The sequence below is a fragment of the Rhamphochromis longiceps genome, linkage group LG8 (assembly GCF_057381845.1).
Source record: "Rhamphochromis longiceps isolate RC_006_pf linkage group LG8, R_longiceps_female_GT1.1, whole genome shotgun sequence".
Taxonomy (NCBI): domain Eukaryota; kingdom Metazoa; phylum Chordata; class Actinopteri; order Cichliformes; family Cichlidae; genus Rhamphochromis; species Rhamphochromis longiceps.
In genome coordinates, this window is record NC_140564.1 from 18,729,171 (window position 1) to 18,743,170 (window position 14,000).

The window sequence follows — 14,000 nt, forward strand, 5'->3', positions numbered from 1 at the left end:
TTGGGTGTCCAGGTAAGGGAGCAACCTTTTATGGGTGCAGCTTGTCTCAGACCCAGACCACTTTGTCTTGTCCCCTTTCTGTGTGTGTCAGTTGTAATTAACTCCGAGCAAGCCTATATGGGGATCTGCAAGTTGGGACTGTAGAATATTTAGCTGATTTAGAGTTTAGAAATGTGTTAAAATATAATGTAGAACTGTTGTAGAGACACTGACACTGCCCTCACTATAATAAAGGCTGATTGTAGGAGTAGATTGTAGACCTCCCCCACTGAGTGGAAATTCCCCAGAGGAAGTTTTAGGGTGGGGGTCTCAACATTTGTAACTATGGTCTGGAAGTGAGAGGGGTTTTATGACCTCTAGGGAGTCACCTACACCCACAGTGTTTTAACGGTCATGCACACACATCCACACGCACACTCACTCATGTGCACACACATACACACAGGTATGCGCACACACCCACAAGGAGCAACAGGACAATTGACCTACTGTATGCTAATGTGAGAGATGCATACAGAGCCACCCCCCTCCCCCCACTAGGGAAGTCAGACCACAACCTGGTTTACCTACAGCCACAATACACACCCCTCGTCCAAAGGCAGCCTGTCACAACGCGCTCCATCCGGAGATGGACCCCAGAAAAGGAGGATGCTCTGAGGGACTGTTATGACACCACAGACTGGGATGTGCTCCTGAGCCCACATGGTGAGGACATAGAGGGGGCGACACACTGTCTTACAGACTACCTCAACTTTTGTGTGGACACGGTCGCCCCTGCTAAGACGGTACGGTGTTATCCTAATAACAAACCGTGGGTAACACAGGAAGTCAAAGCTGTCCTCAACATGAAGAAGAAGGCTTTCAGGAGCAAAGTGAAGGAGGAGATGAAAGCAGCACAGCGGGAGGTGAAACGCTGCCTGAGGGAAGCAAAGGACACCTACAGGAGGAAGGTGGAGCAGAAGTTGGAGAGGAACAATATGAGGGAGATCTGGAATGGTGTGAAAACCATCACAGGCCACAACACCAAGAAAAGCACAGTGGGGGGGACTGTGGAGAAGGCAAACGAACTCAACAACTTCTTCAACAGGTTTGACCAGCCCACAACCCCCCCACCCTCACCCTCACCTTCACTACAGAGTCCAATCCCCACTCTCCTACCTCCCTCGCTTCCCCCCCTTCCTGACACCATGACACCCCCCTCCTCCAATCCCTCTCTCAGCAGCAAGACATCTCCCCCCCTCCCCTCCTCCCAAACATCTCCCTGTGTCACAGTGGATCAGGTCAGGAGACAACTGAGGAAGCTTCGCCCCAGAAAGGCAGCAGGCCCAGACAAGGTGTGTCCTAGGATGCTAAAGGCGTGTGCTGCTGAACTTGGGGAGCCGCTACAACGAGTCTTCAACCTCAGTCTGCGACTGGGGAGAGTGCCCGCCCTATGGAAGACATCCTGCATCGTCCCGGTCCCCAAAAAGAACCGGCCCAATGAGCTGAATGACTTCCGACCAGTGGCACTGACGTCACATCTTATGAAGACTCTAGAGCGGCTCTTCCTCAACCTCCTCCGACCACAGGTACAACATGCCCAGGACCCACTACAGTTTGCATACAAGGCGGGTGTCGGAGTGGAGGATGCCATCCTGTACCTCCTACACAGAGCCCACTCACACCTGGATGGGGGAAAAGGCACGGTCAGGATCCTGTTTCTTGACTTTTCCAGTGCCTTTAATACCATCCGGCCCTGTATGCTTCAGGAAAAACTGAACAGGATGCAGGTGGACCCCTGCCTGGTCGCTTGGATCTCCGACTACCTCACCGACAGACCACAGTACGTCAGGCTGAAGGACATCACGTCTGACACAGTGGTCAGCAGCACAGGAGCACCACAGGGAACTGTGCTGCCCCCTCTTCTCTTCACCCTGTACACCTCTGACTTCTGCTACAACTCTGAATTATGCCACATTCAGAAGTTTGCAGACGACACAGCCATCATGGGGTGTATCTGGGATGATCAGGAAGAGGAGTACAGAAGTCTGGTGAGGAACTTTGTCGCATGGAGTCACACAAACCACCTGCAACTCAACACCTCAAAGACTAAGGAACTGGTTGTGGACTTCGGGAGGTCTAGAGCAGGTCCACTGCCGGTTCAGATAGAGGGGGAGGAGGTGGAGGTGGTCAACAAGTACAAGTACCTCGGGCTGTGGGTGGACAATAAACTGGACTGGTCATGCAACACAGAGCACCTGTATAAAAAAGCCCAAAGCCGACTGTACTTCCTCAGGAGGCTGAGGTCTTTTAACATCTGCAGGAAGCTCCTGAGGATGTTTTACCAGTCGGTGGTTGCTGGAGTACTTTTCTATGCTGTGGTGTGCTGGGGGAGCAGCACAACAAAGAAGGACTCATCCAGGCTGGAGAAACTGATCAGGAGGGCTAGCTCTGTGGTCGGCATGAAGCTGGACACTCTGCTGACAGTGGCAGAGAAAAGGACATTAAAGAAACTGATGGACATTATGGACAATGCCAGGCATCCTCTGCACACGGCCATTAACAACCAGAAGAGTCTGTTCAGTGACAGGTTGCTTCTCCCAAAGACAAGAACTAACAGACTTAAAAACTCCTTTGTCCCACACGCCATCAGACTGTTTAACTCCTCTCTGGAGGGGAGAGGGAGGGGAAACAGGAGGACAAAGGAGGGGGGAACAACTAAGCTGTAGTGCCTCTTCACCTCACTGTGCAATACCTTTTGTGCAATACTTTTGTAAATAGTCAACAGTGCAATAGACCTCAATACTTGAAATGTGCAATTCACTTGTATTTTTATTTTTTATTCCTATTTATTCTATTTATCCCCTTCGTATATTTTATTTATATTGTCTCTGTATTTATATATATATATGTGTGTGTGTGTGTGTGTGTGTATATATATATATATATATAATATTCTGTAACTCTATACACAGCAAATTCAAAAGTGTTAAATGTTTTGGTGTTAATAGTCTTCTTGCAAAAGTAGAGTTAATTTTACTCTAAGCAGAGTCACATTCTTTTAATGTAACTCTGAGGTGTAAAATGATAGTAGTTAAAATCGAGTGTTAAAAATGAGTGTTTCTCTGTCAAATCTGGAGGTGTTACAATGGAAACATTAACTCTTGACCTCTTAACTCTGAACTCCTAGAAGGGCTATGACACCAACAGAGTAAATTCACAGACTCCGCCCCCAGCACGGCTCCAATCGAAGCTGAAGTGAAGCCGTTTCAGAACTTTTTGCTCTACATATTTGAGTTGTTTGCCATGCTTGGTAAGTCATTTTTTCAAAGATTGTTTCAATTATTATTATGAGCTTTTACTTCTGTGGCTCTTTGGAGTTGAGACAAAGCTGTGTGAAAGGCATTAGCCATGTTGCTCGGTGATAGCATAATATTCTGTTTTAGCTAGCTGAAAGGTATTGTCTGCGGGCAAATACCACAGCCTTGAAAAAAAGCTTGCATGTGAATTTTCAGTCAAACTTTTGGTCAAATACACCTAAAACAATGTCTAGAATGTGAAATGTTGGTATAATGGTGCTACTTGAAGCCTGAAAACGATCGCCCATAAAAATAAAAAAAAACGAGCAAACAGCAGTAGCAGACGTCCTGACTGGATTCTACGTTAGCATAGATCCCTCCAGAGTTTTGTGCACACGGTTTAGGTAAAAATGAAAAAGGTTGAGGTTTTACATTTAGTTCAGTATTACCTGTTGCCTGTGTCTTTGTCTTTTGGGAAAATACTTTACACAAGTAATGGCTCAAAGAGGATTCCTTTTTTTTTTTTTTTTTTTTTTTTTTACTGTGCTGCAATTGTTTACTGGATTATTAGTGCCATTAATTAGTGTCAACTAATTTTTATTCAATCTCCACACAGGATATGCTTGTGAAGATGGAATATGGGGGAGAGCAGAAGTGCGTTGAAGTTCCACAAAGGGATGAATGAAGGACATGCATATTGTATTGAAGAAATAAGTGATGAGAATGCTGTTATTTGTATTTACCAGCTCACCTATGTCAGACCTTTTGATAAACAAAACTCTAATGAAAGTGAGAACATGTATACTGTTACATCTTTCAGAAAATGTTTTGAAATTGTGGTGCACAGTTCAGAATAAATGTTTTTCAAAAACCATTGCATCTTTTTAGTAAATGTTTATTTCCAAAAGAAATTTCTAGAAGTTCAGAACGGTGAAATTCCCGCTTTTTAGAATGAATTAGAAGATAACTCTTACGTAGTTAAACTAAAATACTCTTTGAGAGTTAATATATAAACTCTTAACACCAAGTGTTAAATTATCAACTCCAGACAGATTTGGTGTTTAACACTAAATCAGAGTTAACGTACCAACTCTCCAAAAAGAGTTAAATTAACACTCTCTGGTGTGGACCCATATAGACACTTTAATAGTGTTGAAATCAAATCCGACAGTGTTAATTTGGACATGCTGGATTTGCTGTGTAACTTCTGTCGGTGCTGTGCTTTTTTGGAAATCGAATTTCCCAGAGGAACCCACCCGAGGGATTAATAAAGTTCTATCTAATCTAATCGAATCTAATCTACACTCACTCACAAGCACTCACATAGACACAGACACAGAGTTTCCAGCACACCGTGGGGGTTTTATGATGGGGACAGCCTCTATAAAGCTGGCTGTAACTAACAAAGGGGTGAAGATTTGGAGAGGGACACCGGCCTCGTCTTCCCTTCTAGAAGTGCATGCTTAAATGAAGATGAATAAAGATTTTGTGAAAATGACTACTGAGTCCGGTGCCATCTCTGAACGCTCGAGGAATGAAAAGAACCAGGGTAAAACTGATTTCGCAACAGGACATACCACAACTCCGGATCATTGGAGGGGGGGGTTAACTCTTTTATGCATGCTTGTGGGCTGATCAGCCATTTTTTAAGTTACCCCTTTGTCTCGATTAGGTAGGCCAGTTTGTTTGTGTTAGTAGTACTGTTTTTTGCTAGCTTTTGAGTAGAGTTCTATGATTTTGACCTCTTTTATCGGCCCAAGATTGAGATTTTTCTATCCAATTTAACCAACTTAGTTTTGGTGTTAACCCTTTAAAACCGGTCGGAGCGGGCACGCTCTGTTTTGCGTAACTATTTTTAAATCGCGGTAGCACTGCAACCACATAAGCCAGCGCAATAATTTTTTTTGCATATGAAACCGGAGGAGTTGTACTTACTAGTGATGTGACGTCCTGTATCGAGGCTTCAAAGCTTGTGTCGAGTAATTGAGGGGGCATTTCCGCGATGCGCGTATCGAGGTTTGCTTCATTTATGGGAGGAGCTGAAAATGATGACGTCCAAAGCCTCGCTGCCCGGCTGTACCACGTGAAGACAGACGAGACAGTTTGGAGAGAGTTTGGAGGTTTATGACAGTGAGGAGAGAAAGCCAGGAGAGAATGGAGCCAGCTAAGAAGAGGAGGATGTCCTCCCCTGTGTGGGAACATTGGGATTTTATTCCTCCCAACAAGGTATGCAAATTTCTACAGAAGATGTATTTTCACAATACTGATGGTGCAATACAATTTATGTTAAGCGGCTTTACTTTTGTACAAGGTGAAGTGTTTGCTATGTGCCAGGGAGCTGGGGCCCGTTCTTCGTACCTCGCTAAGTAAGTTAGCTGGATTTGATTGTTGACGATTTCGCGTGATCTTGGATCATTCGGTTCCCCGAAGCTCATCCGGGACTTGCTGTCATAGCAACAGAGCCATAAGCGTAAACCTGCTCGGGAGCAGGTTTACTTTACGCAGGTATGTCCGCTTCATTTATACGAAAGCAACAGCGATATTCCACCACTGTTTCACGATAAATAAATAACATCAATGTAACTGAAGATAATGCAGCACTTGATCCTTTTATTGATTTCACACAGATACATACAGGTCATTTCCTAAAAAAGGGAAATGTACTATTAACATTCTATTACATGTATGTGATTATTACAGATGTAATTCATATTTCAGAGTAGTAATTGTAAATTACTTCGTGTAATCAAGATGAGAGACCACGGCTATAAAAGCGAAGGTGGATTTGGGAAGCCTGTCGCAGCCATGTCCTGTCCGTTTACGCGAGCCACCCATTGCGGAAGGTGCAAGATTGATAAGGAGAGTTTTCAGAATTCAGCGTATATTGCGGGGCAGACAGGATCCTTTAGCTCAGCGCGACAGTGTGCTCATTGAGAGATATCGATTTTCCCGTGAGGGTATTATTTACTTAACCAACTTGTTGACGAGGGGGTGCAGGACCACCACCTGTCTTTTTTTGCTCTGCCCTTTTCTTGGTTGCTGTTATAAACAAACAAACAGATTATTCCAGGGTCTCTTTCCAAGAGACGAAAAGCAATATAAGTGATAAATATTACCATTCTGTAGAATATTCTTATATTTCACTTTTACTTGTTCCCATGTTCTAGTGGGTCCTGTTGTGGCTCTAATGTGAAAGGGGATATAATATAACATATTATAATATAATATAATGTAATATAATATTGGATAATATAGTGTGATATGATAAATCTACCCTACCACCTACTGGTGTTGGCCAGAGGGGCCGATGGCGCGATATGGCAGCCTGGCTTCTGTCAGTCTGCCCCAGGGCAGCTGTGGCTACAACCGTAGCTGCCTCCACCAGTGTGTGAATGTGAGAGTGACTGAATAGTGGCATTGTCATGCGCTTTGGGTGCCTTGAAAAGCGCTATATAAATCCACTCCATTATTATTGTTATTATTAAATTACTTCCGAGTTTAATTTGTCAGCAACTTTCTGCCAGCCCTCTCTCCTTGCTTTTGCAGCCTTTGCAGTGTTCCCTTGCGTTCTGATTAAACTCTGAAACTCCTGAAATCCCTCACTCAAGAGTTCTTGCTCTGCTGCCGAAAAATACCGAGCGCGCTCCTTCGACATTTTCGCCGACCAATCAGAGGGTTGCCGATCAATGTTTCTACTATCGATGCGTAGCCCCTTTTACGACACCCAGTGATCTCACATTACTTCATCCAGCTGTACTGATCGTCAACAGCAGGTGTGTTCGGAGAACCGGATTAGCGAGCTCATGGTTAGCGCGATGATTTGGTCTTGGATGTGTCATTTGATCTTGGATGTAGTAAGCGACGTACGAAGAACGGGCCCCTGGGATATAACAACACCTCATCCATGCTTAGGCACTACAGAGCTTTGCATGAGAATAAGGGGAACACCGATTGTGGAGCAAGACCAGGTGAGCCATCAAATGCCATGATAATATAGCATGCCGTAATGTTACTAAATGATATAACAATATTATACAACTGTTATAAGTTACGTGTGTGATATTTATATTTATATAGTGCTGTCTTTCCTCAGGAGAACAATCTCAAATAGATGAAGACCTGGTTAGCATGGTGATTAAGGACTCCCAGCCATTTAGCATTGTGGAGGACAAAGGATTTAAAAGATTTGTTAAATCATTAAATGTTTTAAATGTTCTTCCCACTAAAAAGGCCATAAAAGCAGTGAAAATTTAGTTTTTACAGAATAAAATGTTGGCAGGACTGAGGCTCAAAGCCTCAGTGTGTAGCTGTCAATACCTCAACATTACAAAAGCACAACCACTGTCCACAACCCAACCAGGGCCTCATGAGCCTATACTGGTGTTATTAAAAGTTATCTTTGACTTTATGACTTTCTGTGTCGTTTCTGGGATGCTTAGGACTCATATTGCACTGCTGGAAATAGTTTATTTTGATGCATATGCTGCTTTTTTGCAAATTTGCATTATAATATTTATTTTCGTTTTTCCTGCAGTATATAAAAATTGGTGTATTTCAAAAATAAAACTATGAAGACACTCAAAATAAATTTCCGGTGGTGGGAAACTATTTTGTGCAACTTTTTTGTATTTACAGTTTTGAGAGATAAGCCTCTTAAATTTCTCTAACTAGAAATATATGTTAAAAAAACAAAAACGATTTTCAATTTTTTTGTAGTTTATTGCACTTTTTTGCAATTTATGTAATTGCTATGCACTTAATGCAGACATATTATTAAAATTTGGGCTATAATGGTTGTATTGATGTATAGCAACTTGAAATGCTCCCAAAAATGGCACTACAGCATGTAAAAATATAATATAAGCTCTGGTGGACTTGGTTCTATGGTAGCCCATATGGAAAAGATATATATAAATCTTATAAAGTTTTTATCTGTCTTTTATGAAACTTGTATGAAAAGCATACAAGAGTGAAAACACATATAAGATCCCTTGAAAAATTATATAATGAAACTTGTATGTTTTGTATACTTACTAAAAAAATATATATGAAAGTAATGAGAAAGTGGCCACTTTCATGAGTAAATCATGTAAGCCTTATATGATTTATATATGATTTACTCATGAAAGTGGCCACTTTCATGAGTAAATCATATATGTTTTTATTATTTCTTTTCCATATGGGAGGTCTTAAAAAGTTAAATAAAAAAACTTTTTTGGGGGGACTTTCCTTCACTGCTCAGTCCATCACCACAGAACATTGTCATTGAGGGTTCCAAGCTTACATTTTCCTAACTACTGAATGGGGGTGCCTAAAGAGCCAGTTGTTTGCTTGTTCTCTACTTCAGGAAGCAGTTTTCTACCTTCCAGTCTTACATGTTCCAGCCCTACCTCCCCCACTCTCTCATACAACACATCACTTGCACACAATTGAAGGAAATTAATATGGTAAGCTGTGAAAATCTATGAATAATGTTACTGTTATTTAATGAAATAATAGTGAAACAAACCCCTCAGTTTCTTACATTTAATTGTTTCTGTTTCTTGATTAGCTAAGAATTGATAAAAACACAGTGCGATGTGAGCAGATATGTGAGCACAGATCTTCTTTGTTTAACTTACTGTAAAACAGAGCTTCATATTAAACCTTTGCACTCTGCATTTCTTTTTAGTGTGTTAAATTTTGAAGAATTTAAATTACTGTCTCTTTAAATTGTCATTTAAAATAATGTTGCTGCATCATCCTAGGCCAGGTTTCAGTCAACAGTTTTTCAGGATATGAATCAGCCTGTATGCCTTTGACAGCACAGGTAACTGCAGAAATATCTGTAGATTTATCAACTGCAGAGTAACGTGCTAACATGGTGACATTACATTGACATTACACTGGGAGGATTGCTGAACGCTGGATGATTGAGCATGGATCAAGACAACTTGAGAAACATTTTTTGTTGATCGATGTAGCTGTTCCAAATGACAGCAACATCAGGAAGAAGGAACACGAGAAGTTCGAGAAATACCAAGGGCTCAGAGAAGAGCTCGAGAAGATGTGGAGGGTGAAGGTGACAGTGGTCCCAATGGTAATCGGAGCACTAGTTGCAGTGACTCCCAAGCTAGGCGAGTGGCTCCAGCAGATGCAGGGAACAACATCGCAGATCTCTGTCCAGAAGAGCGCAGTCCTAGGAACAGCTAAGATACTGCACAGGACCCTCAAGCTCCCAGGCCTCTGGTAGAGGACCCGAGCTTGAAGGATTAACCACCCACAGGGGCGAGCAGGGAATTTTTTTTAAATATATATATATATATATATATATTATACGGTATTGAACCGTTCGATACAGTGCTTTCGGTTCGGTACGCAGATGTATCGAACAATACAAAATTTTTAATTTATTTTATCAACTTCTCTTCTGATGATGCTGTCTGTGTTGAGAGCTCATTGGATCTACGCTCGACTACTCCGCCTAGGCTGCACTGTCAAGCGCAGATTCACTGAGCGCAGCGCAAGCTAGCGAGACAGAAGCTCGTTGCTACATGGCCACTGCCTCAACGCTACCCGAAATTGAACCTCCCCCACCCTCATTCATATCTGGCCTTTGGAACGATTTTGGTTTTCATGTGAAGCATGACCCTGAAGGTAAGCGCGTCATGGACAAAAGTAAAACATTATGTCGGATGTGCCACGCAATGCTCAATTGGTGGGAATTAGTGCGTTAGCGCAGTTAGCTCGTTAACGTGTTGACGCCGTCCAGCCCCATGCACGGGGCGATACGCGGTAACTTGTTAACGGAGATTTGCCGCGTTATGGCGCTAATGTCATTTTAACGAGACTAACGCTGACAGCACTAGTGGGAACACAACGAATATGACTGCACATTTACGACATGATCCTAGTGCAAAGACAAGTGGAAGCAGACAAAAACAACAAGCACGCATGCTACAAACTTTACCCGAGTCATTTAGACAGCGGTTAGCACATGATTCTCCTTATGGGGACCTGAAATGTTTAATATGCTGCTGAGAATATACCCCAGAAGATAGATAGTTAATGATTTATGTAATAATTTAAAATAAATTATTTATGTTTTTATGAAATACAATATAATTATGATATTTTAAAAATCTGTTTGCAATTCTTATAATAATAAACTTTAAAATGTACCTAAATATTTGATCATTAATGCATTCTGTAAATGTGTATATCAACAAATACTGTAGAATTATCATAGACAACAGTAATGTATGATTACACTATCTTGGACTTACCTCAGTATTCCAACTGTAGATTGTATAGATATTGGATTTATGTGGTAGATGATTTTAGTTATCATCCTACTGCTATTTGTGCATCCGAATCGATTCAGCCTTTTAAATCCTGATTGAAAACCCATTTATTCAATCTAGCTTTCCCTGGTTAGTGTCGGTATCCTGCAGATGTTCCCTTATGTAGTTTTAATCATTTTACTTTATTGCTGAATAACCTCTTAGTCAAGTTGTGTTTTGTATTTTCTTTTATTTTTTACACTGCGTTGGTGTATTTATACCCTGTTATTGTTCCTATCTCTAATTTATTGTATGACTGTGAAGCACTTCGGTGAACCACTGGTTTTTAAATGTGCTATACAAATGAAGTTGTATTGTATTGTATTGTATTGTATCATTGTGAGTTCTTTGATGTTGTGTACCTGTGAGTAAGTAGGACTGATTCTTCCTCCTCCTTCACCATTAAATATGTAGACGCTGCCTTCACCATTATTCTCCAAAGGTGCTCCAACTGCCAAATCCCTGAATCCATCTGAGTTTAGATCAGGCAGCACAGCAAGAGAAGAGCCGAACCTTCCTTTGACAGCTGCATGTCCTCTTAGTACTAATGGATCATCAAAATTACACTCCACAAACTAAAAGCAGGAGAGTGAATATTTTATAGTTAATAAAAATTTGACAAATAAAACGATTAATTTAATTGGATTAGATGAAACTGTGATTTACCAAACCAGTTAATCTGCAAACATAAACTCTTCCCTCTCTATCAGGCTCCATGTACATTGGAGCAGATATGAAGATTAGATCAGTGATGTCATCATCATTTGTGCCCATGGTACACACCTCTGCCCCGAAATATTCCCCAGTCTGATACTGTGTAAGGAACACATTATTATTCTTTTATTTGAGAAAAATAATTTATATATTATTTACAAGGTCATTCAGATCTGTCATGCTGCAAATTCATACCTGTGATGCCAAGGGCTCAATTATTTGATTTTCAAAGTTTTCTCTGTTAACAGCGACTGTTAACTCCTCTGTGTTTATATCTTGGAGCACCAACAACTGTCAGAGAGCTGCTTTGAGTTTTAGCAATTGCCACTGAGTAACCTAGAATTTAGGTATTTAAAATGAGAAAAATGATTAAGTCTCCTCTTTTAAATTGTGCCCATTTTTCAAACTCATTGGTGTGTTTTACATGACAGAATTACAGCAGAGCTGTTTATATACATGAACACATTTGTATGAATTAGATTGTCAAAGCTGTAATATTCTTACCAAGATAACTGTCAGGCTCCAAAGACACATCCTCATATGTTTTCACCTTCTGGCCTCCTGTTGTGTATTGCACGTAGCCTCCCTTCCACTGGTTTGCACCAACAATAGACATCTGAATTCCCTACAGTGTAGACAGAAAATACATTTAAAATACAATTTATTTTCACTTAAAATCCGGACTGTGTTTAACTGTTTATTTGCCTTTAGGCCATAAAAACTGCCACAAAGGCACATGTGAATCTTTCTTTCTATGACTAAACTGTCTGGTGATTTTCAGGTAGTTTTAATTACCTCAGGCACATGAACTGCACTGAATCCCTCTTGAGATATTTCCATTTCCAGTGACTCTCCACTGCTTTGAGATCCTGTAACAGAAAAATAAACAAAAAGGTAAAAGAGAGACACAATACAACAAATAAAATTTTACAGGTTCATTCTTTCATTATGCTTCAATTAATTATCTTAAATGATGTTTTTACAGTTTATTATAAAAGTGAGCATTTATTGTTCATTTTACAAATGTACAGTTACGTTTAATTTAAAATGTGACTTTAATGAATAAAATACAATAAAGTTAATAGAATGTGGTGATTTAGTTTCTTCTTAGTGTAGCAGTTTACACATTAAATGAACGTTTACTGCTTCAATTCAAGAAGGACGCAAATCCATGTAATAAATGTGAAATAAAATCCTTGTAAATAAGTGATCAGCTCAAAGTAGCATTCAATACAATGTAATTATTTTCATTTTTCGAACATTTACATTTACTTTAAGAAAATTGTAACAATAAAAAAATGTTTGTACCTTCGATGGAGAAAATTTTGTCCTGCAGAATGTGTCTTATTACTTCAAGTGTGTCAAAGTTCTTCACTTGAAAGACGTGTTTGACTGAGGGAGACGATGCAATGGTGTGCAGTTCTCTTCTGGCATAACGGTCAGTAAATACATCCCCCACCTATGATTGTTGACAAATTTGTTTGAGTCCTCATACTATGCATAATGTTTTGCTGACTTTATTAAAATGTCATTAAACTTGATTTTTAATAAAATTTACACACAGACATTAAACTCTCTAACCCTGAATAAAACCCAAATCCAGGATAGCATTTATCTCATGCTGTAAAATAGTTTTAATATATTTTCCTCTAGTAGCTAGATTTGTTTTACACACATATCTCATGTTTCCATCAATATTTCAGCTCTTTAATTTATTTAAGAAACTTAATTTCAAGTTTACATGGTCAGCTTATATACAAATGTGTGGCCAGTATATTCAATTCAATTCAATTTTATTTATATAGTGCCAAATCACAACAACAGGCTCCTCAAGGTGCTTTATATTGTAAGGTAGACCCTACAATAATAGATAGAGAGAAAAACCCAACAATCAAATGAAAATGAAAAAACCCAACAATCTTTGAGCAAGCACTTTGGCGACAGTGAGAAGGAAAAACTCCCTTTTAACAGGAAGAAACCTCCAGCAGAACCAGGCTCAGGGAGGGGCGGCCATCTGCTGCGACCGGTTGGGGTTAGAGAAGGAACGCAGGATAGAAGACATGCTGTGGAAGAGAGACAAGAGATTAATAACAGATATGATTCAATGCAGAAAGGTCTATTAACACATAATGAGTGAAAAAGGTGACTGAAAAGGAAAAATTCAATGCATCATGGGAATCCCCCAGCATCCTATGCCTATTGCAGCATAACTAAGGGAGGATTCAGGGTCACCTGATCCAGCCTAAACTATATACTTTAGCACAGGAGTCGGCAACCCTGGGTTGGGTTAACTGATGGCACGACCATAGCTGGACTGGCCATCAGGCAAACCGGGCATTTGCCGATGGTGATTTTTTGTTTTTATGGGCCTGAACTTCACGTAAGAAGTTATGACCTGCAGTCTATCTGGGTCAGATAGGAACCAAGTTTAGGTAGAGTTTATTTTTGTTATGCTGACTTTTTACAGTCAGTTACAATAACTCGTACTGCGTACTAGCTAGCATGATGGAGTTTCTATACAGCTGGGCGGGTGCTATGATGTTACTGATAGTGAACTTTATTTTATTCATAAGGTTAGTTAGTAGAGTTGCCAACCATTCTGTAAAAGACGGAATCGTCCCGCATTCAGAGAAAACGTATTGAGCTGAAAAGGAACACAGTTTGTCCTGTACTTCAGCTAGAATGG

The 14,000-nt window shown here is 40.5% G+C and overlaps 1 protein-coding gene across 1 annotated transcript in view; it reads right to left on the reverse strand.

Moving 5' to 3' along the window:
- The window catches only part of LOC146663496 (receptor-type tyrosine-protein phosphatase H-like), a 32,252-nt gene extending 19,748 nt beyond the window's left edge, over positions 1-12,504 (reverse strand). The window contains exons 1-3 of the mRNA XM_085417372.1: positions 11,819-12,504; positions 11,267-11,650; positions 5,214-11,175 (exon numbers count right to left, since the gene is read on the reverse strand). Of these exons, the coding sequence (XP_085273498.1) occupies positions 5,214-5,480 (267 nt within the window). The 5' untranslated portion in view covers positions 5,481-11,175; positions 11,267-11,650; positions 11,819-12,504. The remainder of the gene's footprint in view (positions 1-5,213; positions 11,176-11,266; positions 11,651-11,818) is intronic.
- Between the last annotated feature and the right edge of the window lie 1,496 nt (positions 12,505-14,000).